At 44.9% G+C, this 24,990-nt stretch overlaps 1 protein-coding gene across 1 annotated transcript in view; it reads right to left on the reverse strand.

The window, feature by feature from the left end:
• Positions 1 to 24,990, reverse strand: part of BMERB1 (bMERB domain containing 1) — an 821,757-nt gene that overhangs the window by 12,703 nt on the left and 784,064 nt on the right. The window contains exon 5 of the mRNA XM_086941442.1: positions 8,223 to 8,305. Coding sequence (XP_086797568.1) covers positions 8,223 to 8,305 — 83 coding nt within the window. The remainder of the gene's footprint in view (positions 1 to 8,222; positions 8,306 to 24,990) is intronic.

Here is a 24,990-nt window from a genome sequence, read left to right on the forward strand (position 1 = left end):
GATATACTGATGTGTGTTTGACCTTTATGCCATTCCTTTCCATGTAGGCATTCCATTTCTCCGACGTAAACTGGGGCCCATTGTCGCTTAGGATGGAGCGTGGAATACCTTCTCTAAGGAAGATGGTTGTAAAAAACTTTAATACCTTATCTGTGTCCATGTCTTCTTTTATGTCTATCTCAGGCCACTTGGAGTACCTGTCCATGAGCACCACTACATACTTCGGGACTCCTTGTGTGTCCAACAACGGAACTAGGATGTCTATTGACACATCCTCCCACGGGTTAGAGGGGTTGTCGATTTTTCCCAAGGGTGGTCGCATCAAGCTTTGTGACTTGTCTGCTTTTTGGCATTGCTCACACTCCTGCACATGTCTTTCTACCTGGCTGTCCATTGCTGGCCACCAGTACATCTGTTTCGCCCTAAGCTACGTCTTCACGATGCCCAGATGTCCTTCATGTAGAATGGCGAGTCAGTGTGGCACTAAGGAGTTGGGAGGAACCACCTTTTCTCCTCTTAGTAGGAAGATCCCTCGGTCCCCAACAGACAATTCCTCCCTTACTTCGAAGAATTTCCAGTGCTCAGCTTTTATATGCCTCTTTGCTGGCCATCCTTGTAATATGAATTGCTTGACCTTCCGGATGTCAGAGTCATTCTCGTATGCATCCTTCCATTCCTGCGCACTTATCACTTTTTCGTGATCCTCCGTGAACGCTACTCTGATATCTTCGTCTTCAGACTCGCATGGAGCCTCCTCCATAGCTGAGGCTCGGCTGAGATAATCGGCTACTTTGTTCCTTGCTCCTGGGATGTGTTCCACGTCATACCTGTAGTCCAACAATTTCAGTGCAATCTTGGCGGTGTGTGGAGTCACATTTGCATGTGTCGACGATGTGAGGACTTCGACCAGCGGCTTGTGGTCTGTCCTGAGCCTGAATATCGTGCCCCCTATGAACTGGGGGAACTTCTCCATGGCCCACACTGTTGCCAGCATCTCCTTCTCTATTACGCTGAACTTTTGCTCCGTGGATGACAACGACCTTGATGCGAAGCTGATGGTATATACACAGATTGGTAGTGGTGTTTCCAAAAGGTTGGAAGAGACCGCACATTCACTAATATTAGTAGAAGTAGAAAACATTACTGGACAGTCAATAGGATCTTTCTCAATGTCAAAGACGGAGTGCTACATTGACCAATATCCCCCACTACCAGGAAGGAACACAACTTATCAAGCCAGAGGATTGACAAGACAACATACAGGCAACGATGGTCAGGAGAGCACAATCCTATATATGTAAATATATATTAGACTAATGCAGTATAAAGTCTAGACAACAATAAAATCAAGTGATGTCAGTAGTTCCAAATAGGATGCAGGACAAATAGATGAGTAAAGTTCATATTTTGTTTAATCTTTTCTTTAATTGATTTCTGTAAATGGTATTTATTTATCCTGATGAAACCCACGTGAATGAAGCCACAGAAAGTGGCTACTGAGACCAATTAGATAGACTCAGTGGTTAGCTAAGTTTAGTCCACAGTCGGGCAAGAGAATTAAGTGGGACAGAAGTAGACTACCGCACACGTCCTGGTCAAAACATTTCAAGTAGCGGCGGTAGCACCAATATTGAGTTACAATGTAACTATAAGGTGTAATATTACACCAGCGTGCTAGAGAACACCTCGAAGTTGCATGAGGCGTAATGTGTAGTCTGGCACCACTTGATAATGGCACTCCGTCAGCGCAACAGAGTGCCATTATCAAGTGCAGAGTAGAACTAATGGTTAAGAAACCTCATTTTGATATCCACCCAGCTACATATTTTCGATCCATCTAATCGGGCCACTCGGACAGTGATTACTTATGCATCCAGGAGCTTCTAGTTGACTGTAATTCCACGTGATTTGATAATACATATGCTGTAATATTTTACCCCATTAGCCTTGAAAAAGTCCCTGTACTAATTCATAGTACGGAGGAAACACGTGTCGGCTGTCTTTTTATCAATTGGAGAATTACTTTTAAGAAATCCATAAAGGAAAAGATGAAACAAAATATGAACTTTACTCATCTATTTGTCCTGCATCCTATTTGGAACTACTGACATCACTTGGATTTATTGTTGCCTAGACTTTATACTGCATTAGTCTAATATATATTTACATTGTAGGATTGTGCTCTCCTGACCATCGTTGCCCGCGAAGCTGATGGTGGCCACTTTTCCTTCTTTCGCCTCTTGCATTAGGTCTGCTCTTAAGCTCCTTTTTGCCGCCTCTGCACACCTTTTTGATAGCTCCGCTTTCTTTACCATGGTGATGACTTCCTTCAGGGTCGCGTCTCCATCCACCCACAGTTTGTCTTGGATTGCTGAGTTCGTGGTGTGCATTACTATTTGGTCTTTAATGAATTCGTTGTGTAAGATGCCGAATTTACATGTGACAGCCAATTTCTTCAACGCTGCCACGTAGTCATCTATGGATTCCCCCACCGCTTGCTTCCTCTGTTGGAAGTTGTACCTGTCTATGGACGTGCACACTGCTGGTCTATAGTGGTTGTTTAGGTCTTCTATTGTGTGTTGAAATACGTCGTCATCAGCTGCTTGTCTTGGCGTCAGGACTAGATTCTGGAACACTCTGATGCCTTCTGGGCCTAAGTTGTGAAGCAATATCCTCTTCCGTCTTTTGCTGGGAAATGCTTCTCCATTCTCAACCTCTAGGGCCTCTAGGTAGTTCATAAAGTATTCTCTCCAGTCCTCCCATTTCATTGAGGGATCCCCTGGTTTGGGCAGGAAGGGGATTGGCGTTGTGAGCGAGGAGGGTTGGGCGCACATTTCTACTCTCCTCTCCTGTAGTTCTGCCTCCCCCCTTGGACTGCCTGGTGCACTTCTTCTGTGTACACGTGTGGGGCTTTGCTGGGACGCAGCTTCACCCCCTTCGCTAAGTCCTGCTTGCTCCGCCAGGGCCCTAGGCGGTCGGGCTGTTCACTGTGCGTGTGATGACCTGTGCAGTGTGCACCAAGGGTGTCTCTCCGCCCTGCCCCTCTTACCTTATTTGGGCTGTTGTACTCACTGCGGGCGTAATTCTCCAGATTTCGGGCGTGTACTCAGGGTCCGTGCTCAATGCTATGTACCGGCTGTCTGAGGAGATCTCCTTCTCCACCTTCTCTGTTGTGCCAGTCTCTCTGCCTGTAGTCGGCTTCGGACCCCACCTGCTCTTCCTTAGAGCAGCCCGTTGTGTGGTGGGGCTGTGCTGGTGACTACGGGCTCTCTATCCTGCCGCGCAGGATAGAGAGTGTTGCGCTCTCCTCCATGCCCGTTCCCTGCTTGCTGCTGCCGCTCCACGTGGCTGTGTTAGCTGGTGGGTTGCCGGTTAGACTCGGTGGCTGGGGGCTTCCGTGGTCCTTTTTCCGCATTCCATCCTTGTCGCCATTTGTAATGTTAGTGTTTTCCCCCCAATAATACTCGAGGAAGCCGGTGTGGAGTTACGCAGGTTAGTATATTTATTTATAGAAGGAGAGCACCAGAATCGCGACTGTCTCGTTTGCAAGCTCTCCGCACTCTGTCCAAAATGGCGGCCGCGCTCTACGTAGTTACGTCGCAACGCAACAACTAGAGCGCGACACTACAGTCCCCTTTAACAATTTTTTCTGTGTTAAAGGGGCGTGCAAAGGATGTTGCTGGGGGGCTTACCAGCAACATCCATGGCATGTTGACAGTGCCTTCGATTTACGAGAAATCGAAAATCTGAGGCAGCACCAAAAACATACGCCTCCCAAGGGAGGCACAACGAGGAGAAATACCTTTATTTCCCATCTTTTTTCCTTTTTAGGTCTCGGCTGGAGAAAGCAGCGCGAATGCGCTGCTCACGGATCCGAGAGCTTCTTGAAATCAATTCAGATTCCAAAGATCTCGGAGGCGGAGTTGAAGTCCCGCCCATCTTTTTGATTGGTTCCCGTCATCCTGCATGCAAAAAACAGGCATCTCATTGTAAAGGAGGCTTCTTAGAACCCGATGTAGGTGAAATAGATTTACCGATTTTCAATTACCGAATTTTACCGATTCGGTAATTAAAAATCGGTAAATCTATGGGGTGGACATGTAGGTATTCCAGATGTGCTGGAATACCGAATCGGATGATTTTGGTATTTACCGATTCGGTAAATACCGAATCGGTAATGCCCATTCATTCCTATGGGCTTTGAAGCCCATAGGAATGAATGGGCATTACCGATTCGGTATTTACCGAATCGGTAAATACCGAATTTCACAAGGGTGCAGGGGGTGTCACTTTGACACCCTCTGGCACCCCCAAAACAGGCTTGGGTGCCATGCAGCAGGCAAACACGCCCTAAGGGCAGGTCTGCCTGTCACACCGGAATCGGTATTTTACCATGAAATTGGATTTGATGGTAAAATACCGATTCGGTAAGGCCTTTGGGACTCTGAAGAGTCCCACATACATCTGGGTGGCTCACAATCGGTAAATTTACAGATTTTTTATTTTACCGAATCGGTAAAATTACCGAATCAGTAATTTTACCGATTCGGTAAAATAATGCCCCCTACATAGCGATCACCTATTTACCGATCGGTAACAGCCGAAAATACCGATTTTCTGCCCTTACCGACCGACCTACATCTGGCCCTTAGTCCCTTCTTGTTGCCGCCTTGTCTCCTTTTGGCCATGCCCACCGGGATTCGATCTTTTACCAGCAGCGTGACACTCTCCCCTTTATTAGTCCCTACGCACTTTTTTTCTTTCTCTCAGCTTTGCAAAGTCAGCTGCATGTTTACTTTCGCATTGCGTTTTTACTTAAAGTGAAAGCGCGATGAGAAAGTAAACATGTGGCTGCCTCACGCTTGTTTTTTTAAGCTTTTCCTTTCTGAGTCACTTCTTCAGCAAGAAAGCAGGAGTTGCGCGAGTCAGCATCACTGCCTCTGCTGTGGTCGGCGACACAGGAAGTGCTGAGACACGTATCGCTCTCTTTGCGACGACAATGGGGACTGGGGGCACCTCAGACAGCTGCGTGTTTACTTTTGCATTGTGCTTTCACTTAAAGTGAAAGCGCGATGTAAAAGTAAACATGCGGCTGCCTCACGCTTGTTTTTTTTAGCTTTTCTTTCCTGCGTTACTTCTTCAGCTAGAAAGCAGAAGTTGCGTGAGGAAGCATCACCGCCTCTGCTGTGGTCGGCGACACAGGAAAGGGTGAGACACATATCGCTCTCTTTGCGACGACAATGGGGACTGGGGTCGACCTCATACATGGAAGAGAGGGTGAGCAAACCTAAGGCAAATCAGAGGGTGGCGTGACACAACAGCTGGGGTGTAGAGAGGAGGCAAGCCCCCCAAAATGAAGGGCACAGGGTGCTGGAGGCGGTGTGAGGCCATCTTTGAAGACCAGGGGCATGCCAGGCGCGGCCTGCTCAGACGCAGAAGGAAGTGCACCAAGAAGGAAGCATGGAGCCCACCCAAAGGACCCTGTGAGGTAGGCCGAGGAGACACGCCACGAGGGTGGGGGTGGTCTCTTCACACCAGAACTGCAGGGCTGTGAGATGAATACAAGACCGGTGCAAAAGAGGGTCTGAGAGGACCCTCGTTCGCGAGGAGCACCCACCGTTTTATTTCAGGAGTTCCTGTGTGTCAGAGTGCAGTGTCAACAGAGTTACAAACTGCATCGTGTACGCGATAAAGAGTAACAAAAAAAGGGAAGAGTTTTAGGGAAGCCCGGTGGATAGCTCCGGAGGTTGAGAGGTTGCTGCGTGATCTGTGTGTGAACTGCAGTTTACGGTTTACAATCCATTTAGGGGCCTGGGACAGTACTGTCAGTGACGTATGATATGTACTGAAATTGTTATTGAAAGCAGGGGTCTGTAGGACGCAGTACAAAAAGGGCTGCAGTGGGCGCTTAGATAAAGTAAAAGGCTGTATTAAGGGCAAGCCCTTGGGCGGTGCGATCGGGGCCACCGCACAGGGCGTTTTCAAGAATATAATATAGTTTTAAAAACATCTCTATATTTTGTGTGCAAAGGGCGCTCTGGCAAAATGGTGGTGGAGTTTTAGGGTGGAAGGGCTGTATAGCCAAGTCCTCAAATTTTCTGGGGAAAAAACCCCGATCGATTTCTTACGAGTGTCTGTAAAATCCCCTCGGGTAATGCACGTCGCTCATGCAGTCCTGTGTACATTTCACCTGCTCTACATCATCTGCAATTTCCTAAGAGTATTTGTTTTGCTAGACGAGATATTTCTGTAGACTGTTGTCATGCAACATTTTCACTCTTGTGTGTTGTACTCTGTGAACGGCGATGCCTCTTGATGTCTGGGTGAGATCAGGCTATGGGTGGGGGTTCATGCCGGGCACCAGTGAGAGCTCTGGTGCCCAGGTTGAAGGCAGTGCCAGTTTCTCACAGTTCCTGTCAGTGGTTCCCAATTGCGTTTGTATTACTTGCTCATGCAATCCTTGGCCGCTCTGGAAAGTGGGCATAGAAATGGCCACACACACGTACAATTGTAATTACCATTTTATGCAGAAGTGTATGAAGGAGGCATACGCAGCTGCTGAAATATTGACAGCACCAAAGGAAAAGAAAATGCTGTGTTTACAGGTGATAGATATGAAAAGTTTCTTTATGTGTAATGGAGAGAAGACATGGTGAAACGCAGGGGATGGAAAAAGGTTTATGTAGAAGGGCAGAGTGAAAGACAGTGAAAAAAGCATGTCGGGTGAGACATGTAGATTGCAAATTTCAGAAAGATGTCAGGAGAAAAAGAGTGCATGTTTCTAACAGAGTGAAGATTGCAAAGGAAAGTGGTGTGAAGGGCAGAACAGGAGTGATTGAGACACACCGAAGATCTCTACCCCTTTCTCACACCTTATTAATGTTTAACTCGCAGTCTCATATTTTCAGGCCAGTCAGTAACAAGCATTGGCAAAGCAAATTACTCTTGCCTAGACAAGAATAATTGGCTTTTGTCAATGTGATTTTCATCCATGTTGCACAGCGGCTGATCTAAAAGTTTGTTGACATTTTTTGTGTGACTTGGAGCATTGTTGCATCATAGCGCTTTTTAAAATCACTTTCAGACACATTGCATAGCAGGTCCTATACAACATGGCAAAGCAAGCATTGAAAATGCAATAGGTTTCGCCTTTGATTAAGTTAAAGCCATTTGCTTTGCTATAAATTCCATTAGCAAAGCAAATGGCTTTAACTTAATCAAACGTGAGACCTATTGCATTTTCAATGCTTGTTCTATGTGTGCTGCATTCTACAGCTCATATAGAAAATGGAAAAAGCCTCTTGTGATTGTTTTTGTGCGCAAAAGCAATCATGCCCTCAATGCAGGAACCCTTGTACCATGGTGCAAAGGTGCCAGCGTTGGCGCATGGCATCCTATTGTGCTCCGGCGGAGGGAAAAGGACAGGAATGTGCTGTATCTCGAAGTCGCGGCGCATTCCTGCCCTTTTCTTTTGCCGTAGGGCAGCGCAGCTGGAAGGCCTGCTGGCAGCCCACTGCAAAAATACATAAATGAGGCCCTGAGTCTGGACCAGCCCACTCTTACCAGAACATACTTTCACAATGAATGCCTGCATTTTACACGTGCACATGTATGCATACACCTTAAAAAATAATTCCCCTGAGAGGATGTATCAGGTTGTATCAATTAAACTCTTCTTGCCCCCTTTTATGTATGGGAGGCTGGGAGAGAATGTCATCTCTAGAGTAGAATCTGTTTGAATTCTGGGACAGAAGCGTGACTGACTGGTCCCAAGCGTGAGTTGAGGGTCTAGGACGTGCTGGAGTTGGGAGATCACAAGTTTTAAAATGTGAAATAAAGATGAAATGGTTTTGAATGCACCCTCCCTGTATACCAATAATTAAATCAATAAAACATTCTCCTAGTGCGCCTGCAGGAAAGATCAGTTCCGCCTGGAAACAGATCTTGGTAATCACTCCCTTATTTCAGGAGTGCACCTGTCGGCACGGATCTTTCCAAAGCGCCCAGTTAAGCGCTTAATGGTTCACACATGATTCCAATATTTCCACCTGGAGCTAGGAAACCAAGGGGAAGTCACCAAGGGTTCGGTGGTGTATTTTCAAGAAAGTGTGAAGATTGCTTTGATCTTATGACAGTGGAGATTCCTTTTTGATAGTGCTGCAACATTGCATAACGTGAATAATATTCATTAAAAAAAAACTCAAACAAATGTGCAAACGTACTGGATGGAGGTCGTACTATTTTATCGATAGGTTTTAACTTGATGCGAAGAAATTCTGCCATTTCTTTGTCTTCTTCTTTTTCTCTGTTGGTACAAAGGAAAAGCATGTTAAAAAAATAAACGTAAAAGCACCGACAATGCAAAATAACAGGAGGCAATGAATTCATTGTTCCGTTTAGGGAAAGATTTGTTATATTCGTGGTGCAAGAACTCTTGCAAACGATCCCTCTTTAAAATGAACAAATCACTTTCCTGTTTTAAAATAACCTACCATTTTCTTTTGGATTTCAACATCTACGCAAAAGTGCTTCAACACCCCATCAGGGGCAGCAGGCGCTATATAAATGCAAACGGTTTACCCTCTTCTATCCCTCCACTATCCTTCTCAATCCAAATAACTGACTACCTTATCCACCACTCAAATTGCTTTCATATTTCACTATACTAATTCACCACTAATTCTTTATGAGTTCCAGAGTAGCATGCTACTCGCCAAAAAAGCTCTTCAACACCCCATCAGGGGTAGCAAGCGCTATATAAATGCAAACTTTTTTCCCTCTTCTATTCCTCTATTTTCCTTCTCAATCCAAATAACCGACTACCATATCCACCACTCAAATTACTTTCATATTTCACAATACTAATTCACCACTAATTCTTTATGGGTTCCGGAGAAGCGTGCTACTCGCCTAAAAAGCGATTCGATACCTTGTCAGGGGTAGTAAGCGCTATACAAAAGCAATTACATTACAATTCAATCTATCAGTTACAACATTTACATTTTTAGAGGAAATGTTAAATTCTGAGGAGAATCCACTGATCGAAGTTCCTCATCATATGCAAGGATTGTGGTGGCACCTAGGCAGAAGGATTCAGCTGTATATTTAGGGGCTTATTTGCAAGCCCCGCTTGCCCCACCGGTACGTCATTTTTTCTCATTTTGAACGTGACACACAGGGTACATCACTTTTAATATGGGAAAGAGTGACGTAATGGCATGGGCGTTGCTGTGGATGTTCCCACGCAACACCCATAGAACCTGACACAGTCCCAGCGTTACGAGACATTGTAAACCTGGGAATGTCTCATAATGCAATGTCTCCCCAGGGGAGGCGTTGGGAGGCGCAATGAGGAGTCATGCTTTCATTTCTCCTCGTTTTTTCCTCTTTCTATGCATGCTGCATTATGTAGCACACTTAGAAAGAGGAAAACACCTATTGGGATTGTTTTTGTGCAGGAAGGTATCCCTTCCTGCACTAAAACAATCCTTCCCGCAACGCAGGCACCCTTGCATCATGGAACAAGGATGCCTGGGTAGGGGCATGGCAGCTAGTTGTGTGCCGGCGCAGGGAAGAGTGCAGGAATCCGTCACATTGTTGTAGATAAGACTCATCCCTGTGCTTTGAAAGTAACGTAGCATGGCGCAGCAAAATGGCTTGCGGCACAGTATTGCGTTACTTTCTCGTAAATAAGGCCCTTGGGGCCCGATGTAGGAGCCTAATACCGGTCGGAAACGGCCGATTTTTGCCGTTTCCGACCGGTATTAGGGTTTTCTGATGTAGGAGCATGCTTTACAGAATCGGTATTTTACCGAATCTGTATTTACAGATTCGGTAAAATTACCGAATAAGTAAATACAGACTCGGTAAAAATACCGATTCTGTAAAAGCACATGTAGGTAGCACATCTTTGAGTGCCGCAGGCCTTTCAGGTTCGGTATTTTACCACCCAATCCAATTGGGTGGTAAAATACCGAATCCAGGTGTGCATGCACATGTGTGCATGCACACCTGTGCCATGTGACAGACAGACATGCCCATAGGGCATGTATGTGTGCCACATGGCACACATGCCTGTATTTGGGGTGCTAGAGGGTGTCAAAGTGACACCCCCTGCACCCTTGCAGGAATCAGTATTTACCGAATCGGTAAATACCGATTCGGTATTCACCATTGATTCTATGGGCTTCAAGGCCCATAGGAATCACTGGGGGATACCGATTCTGTATTTACCGAATCGGTAAATACCGAATCTTACAGATTCGGTATTTACCGATTCTGAAATACCTACATGTGCCCCCTTCTATTTAACCACTTCTTAAATACCGATTCTGTAAAATTCGGTATTTTAGAAGTGGTAAAATAGAATTACCTACATCTAGCCCATAGTGTTTTGGCCAGAGATTGGAGGATTTTCAGTTAACACCTCACTCTACATCTGGTCCTAATGGTTCAGTTTAGGTTTTTGACCCATGCAGATGCGTCCCAGTTTCCCTCTTCTTGGGCTCTTGTGGTCAGAGTGGTCAGAGCGAAGACCTTGCCCATTAGGAAACTTTTTTGCATTCACTTTTGATACATTTTTGTTATGCCCCTGAGAATGCCCTCCATGATTGGGCTGTAAGTGGGGTTTAGTTTGGAGAATTGTAGTGGAAGTTGCATCCATCTTTGATGTCCTGCCCACCCCTATTACGTTGCAAGTGTGAGCACTAGTTCCCTCATCCTTTCAAGAACCTCTTCATTTTGCCTCCAGCTCTAGAAAAATGGCAAAGCTTCAGCGACTACAGGAAAAGAATAGGTCCTTTAGAGCCCAGATTACTATATGTTCCTGGGGCTGCCTTAGTATCACCCGAGACTAGAGATTGCAAAGGCAGTGACAGGAGTACCAAAGAGTAGTTTCTATTCCTTATTGACACAACTGGGTGGACATCCTATTTCATCCTTAGCCATTAAAGAGAAATTCCATGTGAAAAAGCACAGCCAATACCAAAGCCTTGCTGCTCTTTCTTGCAGCCTTTCAAGATTGCCAAATTGTATTTGGAAATTCCCAATAAATAAGTCAAGACTTCTATTTAAATGATAGATCCTAATTCCAAGATTTCACTCTCACCCCATCTCCACGGGAAGATCCGCCTGTGAGCATAACATACCCAGATCCACTAATCCCTGAGAGGATACACAGAGAACCACCATTGGTGTTCTCTGTCAGATATCTGATAAAAATAGAACAGAATCCATCTAAATGCATTCTCGATAGTAAACCAGGAGAAGACTGATTACAGCGAGTGCTTCATTGAAAGTCAGCAATGAGTGAAGGTTTCCCTGTGAAATAACTGTCAGTTGATCTTCTCAATATAGCTCAGTCACCCTTGGAATATATTACACACTACAATACTAAAAAGTGCAAAATATTTAATAAAACTGTAAACGGGCAGAGCTGGATGACACTTGGCATGATGATGGTAAAGAGAAATATAGCGCAGAAATGGGGCGGGACAGAGTCGCCTACACTAACTGCTTGGAAGCACGATATTGACGCTGCGATGATTTCAGAACGGGCAGTGTTCGGCAATAGAGGGTGCCCCAAAAAATGGAGTAGGATTTGGGGGGCATGGAATAAGTATAGAGGGAACATTTGTGAGCCACCCTCAGATAATGACAGTTCCAGCTCTGATACGGAGTGATACTGCGAAGATCATGTACTTGATGACTGCCCATGTTATGATCTGTGGAATGAGATGTGCTTGTACTTGTGATATAATCATAATGTTTTCTGTTGACGAACTACTGTGCTTGAATTGCTCTGTAATTTTGCTGAATAACGTATCGCACTGTTTTAAAAATGCAAATAAAAATATTTCCCCCCCCCAAAAAAAAAAACTGTAAATGTGTCACCAGTAAAGGACGTCTACTTCCCAATTACCTTCTACTGGATTTTCAGTGCCACCTGCCGTGTTGCCCTGGTCTTTGCTACTAAAGAGTTTATAGTCGCCATGCTCAATTATTTTAATATCTGACGGATCCTTACATTATACACTTCTGTGGTACTTACATGCAGTTTGAATCAGAAATGCTTTTGCACAGCCTAATGCTACCTATGTGGCATCCTGCCATGGTTTTTTGCAATTCAATCTTTTTAGGTCTGGTGTTGCCAAGAACCTTTGACTTTACTAAAATTAAATGCATAATATACTTACTCAATGGGGCTTTATGGCAGCCCTCGGCATCTACTGGTCTGTTATTGTGACATTCACTTTTGTTCTTCCACCTTCTAGAGCATGCAACATGGGGCAATGGATCAGGCCACTTCAGCCAATGGCCAAGTGCACTGTGAGTGACGGCATTCTGCCCTTTCACAACGACTACATCCACACACAAAAATAAATACCCAGATATTCAAAACCAGATGGATGCCAAAGAATCCCAGTATTTTGTAATACATTAGCAGTGCATAACACATTTAAGGGGTAAAACTCTATTTTATTAATGTTCAACGTATATTCTGACCCTGATCCATACTATTAATCATATTTAAAATAAGTGGAATGTATAAAATGGACCATTAATATATAATAAAATATTGCCTGCCTATGCTGATACTTTTAGAACTATCTCACTAATATTGATAGCTTGAGTGCTTTTCAAATCATGAACGAGACATAACAATGGATCAATGGCTAATAAAATAGCAGAAGAGACGGGAGACATCCCTGTCAAGTCCTAAATAATTTAAAAGAGGCTGAATTAATGCCATTGACATATAATGTTGCACAGGTGGGTGAATTTAGTTCGTTAGCCATCAACAAAAAGTTAGAAACAAAATGAAATGCTTGCATAGTTTTAAATAAATATTTCCAATTAACCTTACCAAATGCTTTTCTCAGCATCTATAGCCAATAACCCTGCAGATATATATTTGTATACAAAGTAGTCTGGTTTTAAGAAAGATAAGATATAATCACAAAATACCAAAGTGGTTCGGATGTTTTAATGGAATTCAAAATTGGATAAAACCTACTTGCTAAAATGTTTGCATAAATCTTACATAAATCTTATAATCTTGATTGATAAGAAAGATCGGATGATAATTGGAAACTAAGGGGTGATCTATGTCAGGTTTAGAAAGAAAAGTGATTGTTGCCTTTTTAAAAAGGCCTTTAATAGAAGCATTGTTTGCAAAGCTCCTGAAATGCAGCGAAAAAGACAAGAGATAATGGGGGACTATAACATCAGAGTTTTCTTACAATTCAGAGATTTAATGTCTGCATATATGTATTCTAATATTATAGGGACATATAAATTGTCTCTATTCAATGGAGATAGAAGAGTCATTTGTAATTAAGTAAAAATGTATAATTATTTGTTCCCTGAAGACCTAGGGCCAGATGTATGACGCATTTTAGCAGTCACATAACGGCCCATTGGGCTGTTTGCGACCAGTAAAATGCATTTTCCTATGTACCAACCATATTTTGTGAGTCAGTACCTATCCGACTCACAAAATAGGATTTGTGAGTCGCTATTAAGAAGGGCCGTGTAAAGGGCATCCCTTTCTAATTGTGAGTGGCATTGGTATGCATGAATGTTTTGCGACCAGGCATGCCGTCACAAAACATTTGCAGACAACCACCAATTTCACATTAGTGGTAAGCTATTTGCAAATTAGAAGGGGTCCCCTAGGTACCCCTTCTACTTTGTGAATGGGGTGCCAACATGTTTTCAGACAAGGCAGAAGTCCCACTGACACTGCCCACTGTTAAAAATTTAAAAATAAACTTTTTATTTTTAATTTTGAAATGCATTTGTTATCCTTAAAGGAAACGCATATTGCAACCTGCCTCATGAATATACATGAGGCCAGTCCCTTGTGACCCATTTGGGGATCACAGTGTCTGAGACACTGTTCTACATCAGGTTTTGCGCCTCACAAATTGCAAGGCGTTAAAAAACGCAACTAACGAGTCGCAAAACCTGATGGTCGTACATGTTGCCCCTAAAGATTTGCTAAAGATAATTGAATATAAAGCTCGAAATTCTTTAGCTATCAGTGATAGAAAGAAGTAATTGGTCTTCTGAACATCTTATTGCTTTTTTCGTATTTGTACCTTTTTTTTAAATCCATAAATAATTAGAAAACATTAGACCAGAAGTATTAGTATTAAATTGAAAATGTATTTTTATATACAGATAGAAAGACCAGCTCATTTACTAAGAAGGATGTTATAATCTTAGAGGAGGGTTTGTAACTGTATTTTAAATTTGATATCTGATGATGATATAAATAATTTTTACTTTTTGCCAATTTATTTCTCCAAGGAATTAAATAATTAATTTTCATATGCCGTAACACAAATGGTGGTTCCTCTTATAAATACTTTAGAATCATCCCAATGGATAATTTCAGAGGTGTCATCTGATTTATTATTATTCATTTAAGCAGAGTATATGGCTAAAAAGTTAGTTAGATACTCATTAGATAATACAATGTCAGTGTTCATTGTCCATCCAGGGGTGTATCTGGGAATATTCACCTGTTTCATAGCAAAATAAACTAAAACTAGTTCTGATATGGTGATGGTTCTACATTAGACTTAGGCATCATGTGACACAAATTTCTAGAAAAGAATAATAAAGTTGTGAGTGTGCAGAAAGAGCATTTGAGAAGAAACTGAAATCTAAACTACTGGGAAACGTAGGTCTCCAATGATCAATTAACTTGGCTCGACAATGACGAACTGTGCGGCTTAACGACGACGCATTGCCTCCATCACAGAGGGTTTGGTCGATGAAGTCTTGTTGGCTGCACAAATCATAACTGACACATTGCCTCCATCTACGTGATCGATGACAACGCTGCACCTTGCATCAGGTCTTCAACGTTAACGCTTCCTCCATCCAAGGTACTTTTTCAGTGGGACCTGTGTGAGTCCTGTAGTCGGCCTGTGCTCCATCGCAGTTGGCCTGAAATTTGGATTTACGTCTATCACAACCAAATATTCTCATTTGGCACTTTATGACTCTAAGCACTACATTTTTAAATAATCTTTAACAATTCATAACTCTGGTTCTACTTATTGGATTTTTGTCATTATGATCTTGATTTACTCATACAAATATTATCTTTTTTTCTATCCATGTGTGGCGTATTTTAGTGGTGTTGCCATTGTGTTACTCTGTGTGTGTGTGTGTGTGTGTGTGTGTGTTGCACAAATACTCTACACATTGCCTCTTTAGGTAAGCCTGACTGCTCTGTGCCAAGCTACCAGAGGGTGAGCACAGGTTATGTCTAAGTATGTATCTAGCTTACCATGACAAGAGTGGTGGTCCCTACTTGGACAGGATACATATGTCTGCTTACTAGAGACCCAATTTCTAACATTAATGACCAGCAGTGTGGATAGGGCTTGTGTTTCTGCAATACCATTTAGAAACTCATTGTTCACTACAACTGTATACTAAGACTAATTCTCCCTAAATTGGCTTTTGATTTATTTCCTAAAACCATATCCCTGTCTGGAGAATGAGCAACTGCATCTGCACCTGAAGGCATCGATTTTGAGCTGGCCAAGTTAGAATTCTGCACTGTGGCCCAGTCCAGTTTAAAGTATTTTGCAAGGAGTTTCATGTTTGTATGAGTGGCTGCACCGGAAGGTGGAGCTGCAGAAACCTTTGAGAGCCTGGGGACTGAGGTCCCAGAAGAGGAGGAGCAGAAAACTGAGGAAGCGGAAAAGGAGCTGACCCTAGGATCTGTTGTGGATTTGGGACTGCCTGTGAAGGGGGGCCAACAACTTGCTGGAAGCAGTAGTGGTTCTCAGAGCAGGGAGCAGCACCTCATCAAGGAACCTGTCCCCAGAGGAACTGGCAGACAGCAGGGAGGAGGGAAAGCTCAAATTGGAGCAGGCACAGACAAATACTTTGGGGAGAAAAGCAGGCTCTAGAAGAGAGGAGATAAGCCATTAAGGAGAAAGAGATGGCCCATGAGCTGAGTCTCAGAGAGCTGGACACAAGAGCCCTACAAGTGAGTGTGGTCCAGCAGCAGTAATAGTGGAAGCATAACTGCAATTTCCAATAGTGATTTAAGAGTTAGTATACCCAAGGATTTGGGGCCCAGATATGGAGTGGGGTATGACACAGATAAGTGGTTTCCAGTCTATGAAGTGGCTCTGAGAGTACACAAGGTCCCATAGGAGTTCTGGTAAGGTGGTGTACTCCTTACCCCAGAGGTGTAGAACCAGTCATGCTACACTGCTAAGAAGACCATCTTAGTCATCAAGTTTGGGTTGACCCCTGAAAAGTATAGGCAACAGTTCAGGGCCAGCCACAAACTCTCCCAGTGGATTTCTTGGATTATGCTAGTAAGGGATTTATGTTTTTTATCTCCATGAACACATTGGATAGTCATAACATTAGTTTGTTCTCTAGTGTCTCCATGAAGGAGCTGAGGCCTCATCAAACTTTTCACAACTAGTATCTAAAAGAGTGGGCACAGGGTTTCTATTTACTTTCAGGAGAAAATGGTAGGGGGTTTGAGGATCAGGGTTGGCATACAATGTAGGTTTAGACAATCCAATCTCCATACGTTCTACTTTCTGAGGACAATATCAAGATATGTGGCTCATACCCCCACAATTAAAGCATTTAAATCCTGGTGGGATTTGTATCTGGCCTACTCCTGGGCTCAGGGGGACTCCTGTGTGTTTTCTCTGCTTAGCAGATGGCAATGTTTTCTTGAGCAAGACCCATTGCCTCTTGTACCCCCTTCCTCTAGGATTTCCCTGTTCTCCTAAGCACTACTGTAAGCTCCAGCTTTTTCAATAGTGCTTTCTAATGCCAACCTACTGTGCTGTTTCACCCATTTCTGAACAGGAGGATGTAACTAGGTTAAAAACTGCTCTAGATAGATCTTTGCTAACATTTCTTCTTTAGTAGTGGTTTCAGGTATTACCCACCTGTCTGTAATATCCTTTTCCCAATAGTATAAGGCTCCAGGAGTCTCATTAGGTCCTTCTTTAATTTGTCTCAACCAGATCCAGTAGGTCTTGGCGTCTAACGGCAACCGTTCCAGGATACTTTTTTTTATATCTGCGTAGGGAGTAGGCACTAGAGATTGTGGCTTGAAATGAAATAAAATGAAAAAAGAAACTTATATAGCGCTCTAAACCCGCAGGCATCAAGTCGCTGTGTTGTGAAATTCCCAGACCCCCACGGAGGAGTCAGACCTAAGATGAAAAAAAGGCAGGTCTTTCGGTGTTTTCGGAAGGCGGCAAAAGAATACATTTTTGCAATGTCGCTTGGCAAGGTATTCCATAATTTGGCAGCTGCAACTGAGAAGGAGCGTGCGCCCCATCTTTCCTTTTGGAATTTTGTCACACTAACTTTCTTGTTTAAAGCTGATTCTAAGTTCCAAGTTGACTCATACAAATGAAAGGAAGACCTGATGGCCAGTGAGCCCTTGCCATGCAGAGCAACATGGACCATGCAGAGAGCTTTGAAAATCACCTGCTTCCTGACTGTAAGCCAGTGATGATCTTGCATACCTTCTCTCACAGTGAGATAATTTGGGGTATTCAAGGTCATATACGCAGCTGTATATTGCACCAACTGAAGTTTGTTTAGAGAATATCTGTTTATATTAGGATATATAGCATTACAGTAGTCTAATCAAGAGGTGATTAACGCGATAGACACTATTTTGTGATGCTCCTCAGGAATGAAAGGGATAATCTTCCTGAGGGATCGAATAACAGAAAAGCAAGTGCTTGAGGCACGATTGACCTGCATATTAAAGTTGAGGGAGGTATAAAACAGAACCCTTAAGTTATTTACTGATTCCGTGGGCACTGAAATTGACTCACATAAATCCGGCCACCAAACCTCTGACCAGAGAGAGTGCAGGGCTCCAAAGACCATGACTTTGGTCTTATCAGCATTAAGCTTAAGGACATTTCCCTTCACCCAGCTACTCACACCAGTCTTGCAGAGTTTGAACTTCTAAGCCATCTCAGGTAGGTTATCACTGAAGGACACAATAATTTGTGTGTCATCGGCATAAGATACTACCTGGAATCCAAAGGATCTCACTAAGGCTGCCAAAGAAAAGATGTATAAGTTTAAACTCCTGGGGCTGAGATAGGAGCCCTGTGGCAGACCACATGAAAGGCTGAAGGCCTAGATCTAACCTGACCACTGCTTACAATCTACCGTCTCCCTATAATAAAGGAATGAAGCAGTTCTAGCGCCTTTGCGTCCACCCCTATTTGTTGCAGCTGTTTGACCATTTGTGAGCAGGAGATAGTATCGAAGAATGCTGATAAGTGAGAAAGACCATGACAGCCGTCCTCTTCTGATCCATCTGCTTTCTCATGGAGTCAGTAGCTGTGACTACTTATGAAACCTTATGGGGAAGGGTCCAGAAGATCATGATAAGTAATAAATTGCACTAACTCTTTATTCAAATGTTTCTCGAGAATTTTCGCTGGGGTGGGGAGCAGCGAGATCGGACAATAGTTCTTCAGTAGTTCTTCAGGATCTACATTGGTTTCTTTTGGAAGCGGGATGATAATGGCTTCCTTCCAGCATTCAGGGAGCACTCCTGTTAACAGGATGTGATTGAAAACTTTTCCGAAAACCTCTGCTTCTAGGTCAAGGATTAGCTGCAGAGTTTTGGGAGGACATCGATCAGTGGGAGAACCCGATTTAATTGTCATCAGGGGCTCTTTGACCTGGTGTGCTGTGATCAGTGGGAAGGTCAGCAGCGAAGAGGCTGCTGAGGATGTATGCTGAACTAGGTGTATCTCTTCTTGTGTCTCCACTAGGTTAAATACAGGGTACATTTTAAGAATTGTTTCCCTGAAGATCATGGTCAGGGTGTCGCAAAAGGCTTGGGAAGCATTGGTCTGTTACTTGCTGGGGGACTAGATAGGCTCTTAACTACTTTAAAAAGTTCCTTGGTAGAATTTGGAACCAGCCTGATTTTTGATGTATAATAGGGGGATATAGCCTTCACAATGCCTACCTTATAATTGGCTAGTACGGATCTATGCTTCAATTTCTCATTGCTGTCTAGGTTTTATTTGTCACTTTCTTTCGTGTCTGCAACAGAGCTGCCTCATATCTCTGAGTTTGGTGGAAAACCATGGGGATGACTCTTTCTTCTTGCTCGGACAGTTCACCATTATAGGAGCTGCCTGATCCAAGGCGATCTTAAGCCAGTTAGTAACCATTTCTACTGGATGGTCTACGATGGACTCTACCTATACCGTAGAGGTGCTAAGAGCTAATTGAAGATCTTCTAGGATAATCTTTTCCCAGTTCCTGTAGGCTTGAGGCCTAGTTAGTGACTATTTAAAGTTGACAGTCAGATGGGGAAAGGATGATGTAAAGAGTATCATCTGATGGTCAGACCAACTAATGGGAAGAATGTCCTTAACATGCCAATTAGTAGATTAATGGCCTTTTCATGAAGTTTTGAGTCTAAAATGCGCTGCTTTGCATTCCTCATTAGGCATGTTCGGAATCTGCTCCAAAATGCAGTTCAGGTGTTCTTTACTAAATATAGCTAGGCCACCGCCTATTCGGCTAGATCGATCTAGTCGTGAGATCATGTAGTCTTTTGCTACTGCCTCTACTAGAAAAAGCCCAGAGTCCTCTTTAGCCCTTGTTTCCATAATAAAAAGGCAGTCAAGGTCCAGATTTTCAATCGAGTCCAAGACTTCATGTCTATGCTAAATTAGCGAGCATGCACTAGTAAGAGCACTTGCTATGTTCAAACTATCTTCCGCCTTCCGAGAGGAAATGCTATCATGCCTGTGGTACTGAGTAAATAGGTGGCAGTTGGAACAATTGGGGACGCTTAACAATCAGGGGAGATCGGAGTGCAATTTGTTCCCTTACTTAGAGCACATAGAAAAAATAACAGGGATGTGTATACGTAGTTGTTAAGGAAGCATGTAGCTCTGGAATGAAACGGACAGCATTCCTGGGTGCCTGGTGCAATCCTGGTGCGGATAGGTGCAGGCAGGCTTCACTTTGGTGAGCGCCAGCGTGACAATGCTGCAGCCATATTTTTAAGGGAAGAGCTTCTCGACATGAGCGTCTGCATCTGATTCCCGGTTAGAACAGCTAGAGTAGTGTAGTGTGGCTCACTGGTTAGAGGCGGCAGACCCGAGAGCAGAGGACGGCCCGGGACCAGGGTTCGATTCCCGGCGCAGCAGGTTTCTGGACCAGGGTCAGCGGACTCGATAATTCTCTCGCCTCGGTGCCCACTCTGATCAGCGATCACACTCGGCAACTCTGGGCATTAGCTTGCCTCATCTTCACTAACGGCCCCACCAGACCGCCGGGGATGCCTGGTCTCACCCTGGAGATACCCATTAAGGGACCATCTCTCAGGGAAGCCAGGAAGGGTTTCGCAGCGGTCGAAGCGCCTTGGGACCCTCCGGGTAAGTAGTGCGCTATATAAATGCCTATACATTTACATTTACAGAGTGCTACCCTACCAAAATGGTGGCTCTAAGCGGCAACCAGGAAGTGTGGAGTCCCAAACAAGCATCTTCCACGTAAGCAGGTTAAAAAAGGTTTTTAAAAAATGTGTAAGGAGCTGCAACTCCCTGTTTAACAAGGGACCCAGATTCTGTCCCTAACGATCTCTGAGCCAGGCAGCAGCTTGAGTTAACTGTTGTAAAAAATCCATACCCTCTCCTCCCACACACTTCTGAAAAACTACAGATATGCTGTATGGCCCCTTTGTTGACACTTCAAATCAGCTAACTTGCCAGTTGTTGTGTGTTGGATTTCGGCCACCTTGTCGATTTGACAGGGCTGACTCTGAGTGGCCTTATGGAAAGACTCCCGGTCTTTGGTCGCTACTGTCATGAGCTCCAATGCTTTTTCTAGGCGTTATGGGCCCTTTGCCATTGTAACTAGAAATATTTCCATTTCCTCCGATCCCAGAAGTGATGGTTGGAAATATGGCTTGGGAGGCTTTTCCTGTCTACGTATTATGCCTTTCATTAACGATTCTCAAGTCCTATATACATAGGAGATGAGGCAAGATCCTATAACCAGAGGTTTCTTCCAGTCAGTATTAATCTTCTAAGTGACATAACGGGGCAGATTTATGTTAACTGGCGCATCCTGAGGGATGCGCCAGTTAACCTGCGCCACAGTGCGCCACAGCTACGCCACCCATGGTGCGCCGCATTTATAATGTGTTATGGAAAAACAGGGTTAAACCCAATAAAGTCAGTAGGGACCTGGGTAGCAATTAGAATGAAAGGACGGGGTCCCGAGACTTAGAACAAAGAAGTTACAAATTCATTCCATTTGTATTCAATTAATTCAAAAAAAGCAAAGCTATTGAATGCAAAAAGGAGTTTAATTCGAAATTGCATACATCCTATTTAATGGATTTGAACTCATTATACATTTATTTGATATCAACAAGTTAATATACAGTGTATGTGCCCACATTCACAACGGGGAGGGGGGTGACGTGAGGGAAGTGTAGGGGATAGGATAGACGTGGTCTGAATCATTCAGTGACAAGTCTTATTCATGATTTGAAGACAATGTACATGTGGTCCCTTAGAATCAGGGCCACAGTTTGAGGCTCATATAGAGTCCAAAAATTATAACTGGCAAAACAGGCCTAACTCCGTTAGAGCCGTAAATGTCTAAATTGGGACCGGAGTTGGCCGTTGGTTGTGTAGTCGTCTACGTTTCGACCCAAATAAACAGTAGGAATCTTTTCCTTACGAAAGGGTCTTCATCAGGACAAAGAAAGTTGTGGGTGGGCAACCTCCTTTCGCAAGGGGCGAGAGGGGTATGGTCAAAAGAGGATTGGATACTCTTGGTCCCGACTGGTGATTTGAAACTGTTGACCTCTACAGGTTTGCGTCTTGGCAGGTTATTCTAAAGTTTCTTATCGGTAGGTGTTAGTTTTCAGCCACTATCATCTGGTTTGTGGATAAGATAGGTGGATCCTGCGTAAACTGTAACCATATGGGAAAGCTCCAATCTGTCACACTATTCCATTTGAATTAACTACGATTTCTAGTGAAAAGCCATTGGTATACCATTAAATTTGGCAGTCGAAATGGATTCTGTATAGGATAATTTTTTCAGTAAAAAGTTACCACTTCTCATGGGAGGATGCATGTAGGAACGTCTGTCAAGTCGAGAAATAGGCTTGGATTTATGCCTCCAACCAGTGATGGCTTTTATGAAGGGGGACCGGATCCTCCGTAATGTTTAGAATAACCTGCCTCACGGGAGAACGCTGCGAGGCCTTATCCAATCCCCCTAGGGTCGCCTAAATAGAGCAGGACCCCGAGGACCTCTTTTCCTCCGAATGAGAGAGGTTGTATTTACCTTCTACTTACTGTATGAACATTGTGTTCAAACATTTTTCTTTCTGTGTAGTACTGTATTTAGGTCCTGACGAATCGCCATCAGGCGAGAAACATGTTGACCACACCAGGGGGTTGAGTTAGAGTTCTGTACACCTTTACGGTCTCTAGTTCCCCTCTCACCCCTTTTAACCAGGGAACCAGCCACGTTAATAAAGTTCAGTGTGGACTGTTTTACCCTTTTTACCCTCACTCACGTTTTCACTGACTACACTCCTCTATCCCCTCACTCACACCCACCATCGGCAAGGAACTAAAGAACCCCACCAAAAGAGTACCTTCCGGGACTCCGGCAGACATTGCAGCGCCGGTCTGTCGAGGGGCAGTGAGCCGATGATGACACTGGATACCCTCCAGTAAGGGTGTGTTCCACACCAATTACTCTGGGTGTATGAGGCTCTCCAAGTTCCGACTAGGGAAGTCTTCCGGTCACGGTATAGACCATACCCACCCCCCTTCTCCACACATACACACCATCTCTGGGGAACTTTGTACTCTGCTGCTAGAGCATCTCCTAGATGCGTCACGTTGTAAATAGGGCGCATTGTTTGCGCCGCAGATGCATCAAAAAAAGTGACGCAATTGCGGCGAAAAGAGGCGCAACGGCCTCATAAATCTGCCCCATAGTGCCTGATTTAGATCTTGGCGCATGGGTTACTTTGTCACATTGGTGATGGATATCCTGTCTGCCGAAATATAAATTCCATTATATCCTATGGGATTTATATTTTGGCGGACAGGATATCCATCACTGTTGTGACGGAGTAACCCATCCATCAAAATTTATTAGGAAGCTTGGTTAAAGGGGTGTTCTGCCTCAGCTGCGGGTTATCAAGGGTGAGTATGCCTGCCATGTCGGCTGCTGGTTGAGCCTGCCTCTGCCTCTTCCCCGTTGTGTCCCCTGCCTCTGTTGCCTTTTGATTCTGTCCTAGAAAGACCTCAGAAGGGCACCCAAGTCCTCGTTGGTTGTAGTCTGTGGTGTAAACCTGACCCTAACCTGGTTTGATGTGGACGGTTGTTCTACCATTTCAACCTCTTCACTACTCGTATTGTCAAATATCCAATTGTAGGGAGTCCTCCTTGTCTGTCTACGCCCCCCCCCCCCCTCTGGAAGTTCTGAAAGTGTGGCTATTCAGTGTTCGTCGGATAGTATACTGATCCTCAATGTAGGGAAATGCCCACTAATGTGAGAAACGGTCTAGACTGCGTTTGAGACCCTTAATCTTCTGGTTCACCATATATGTTTTATAGTTTGTGAGGTCACTTTGAATACAAGCTAGTTGTTCTTTAGCATCATTAATCGCAGTGTCCCCCTTCACTGTTTTTCTTTCTTTGATTTCTCACCTCTGAGGAATTTGACAACACACACTCTTTTCTTTTCCGGTCAAGAAGGTTACCGATGGGGGCGTGGCCAGCAGCATGACTGGCTAGGCCGTGACTCTCCAGAGCTCCGGCAAGCTGCCTCAATATCCGTCTTAAATACTGCCCCAAGAAACACCAAATTGACGCAGGAGCTGCTCCTGAGCAGTCGGACCCTGTGGTGACCACTTTCCTGAGGAGCTAGCAACGGTCTGCACCGCGGCGCCGACTTGAAGACGGGACACTGGGAACCCTGATGACGGCAAGATGGCGGCTGCCGAGACGGAGGTCCGGGATCGGCGCTGGTCTAGGGTTTCCCGATCTGCAGGAGGCTCGCGAGTGAGTGACGGCGCTGTCTGGCCCTGTTACAGGTGCCCCTGAGAAACTTCGGGCTGATTGAAGGAGTGTTTGGGGGCCCCGTCAGGTCCAGTGCCCTTCACCAACATGGCGGCGGATGCGGCACTGCGGCGCTGACGACGTCTTACAAGCCGCCCCCCTCACGGGTCCAGCTGAACTCAGGGCGAGACGGTGAGGAGCGGTTGGAGGGCCCTGGGGGCAGTAGAGATTGTGGGGAAAGCCGCCTGGCACCCCCCTGAACGTCGAAGGCTTTACCAAAATGGCAGCCGTTGCAGCGAAATAGTGCTTGAGTGCACCGCGACTTGAATCCCGGCCATCTCCCCGTGCCTAGCACACCCATCCCTCCGCGCACAAACACTGCCGACTGCTAGACCCTAATTTCGGCCCCCCCCCCGGCCCGGCACTATCCCCGACGAGGCTGGGATTGCTTGGGGAGAGAGGCATCCAGGGCTGCGCGTCCTGCGGGGGGGTCGACACCATCCATGAGAGGGCCCACCTGGGAACACCGAAGGAGATCGCCCTGTGACCTGTAGGGAGGTCCAAAGAGGCTATCGACACACCGCCGGGGGGGCCCGTGCGGTGAGCAGCGGTGACACGAGAGGTGTAGTTCCGGACAGCGACCAGAGGTGTGGAGAGGCTCACAGGGCACTGCTGTGAAATTGCGCGGCACTCGGGAGAACACCAAGTTGGCAGTCGGAGCCGCGAGCCGGGGGGAAGGGACCCTTGACCCAGCCTGAGACCCCCTTGTGGCCCGGACGCTCTGTGACGGCTCTGCCACACATGGACAACCACCTGGTGGGGCGTTCAGGCGAGGCGGTTACCCATCGTACGCCTGCCTTCCTCCACTGATACCCGGCCCGGATACAGG

The sequence above is a fragment of the Lissotriton vulgaris genome, chromosome 10 (genome assembly GCF_964263255.1).
Source record: "Lissotriton vulgaris chromosome 10, aLisVul1.2, whole genome shotgun sequence".
Classification (NCBI taxonomy): Eukaryota; Metazoa; Chordata; class Amphibia; order Caudata; family Salamandridae; genus Lissotriton; species Lissotriton vulgaris.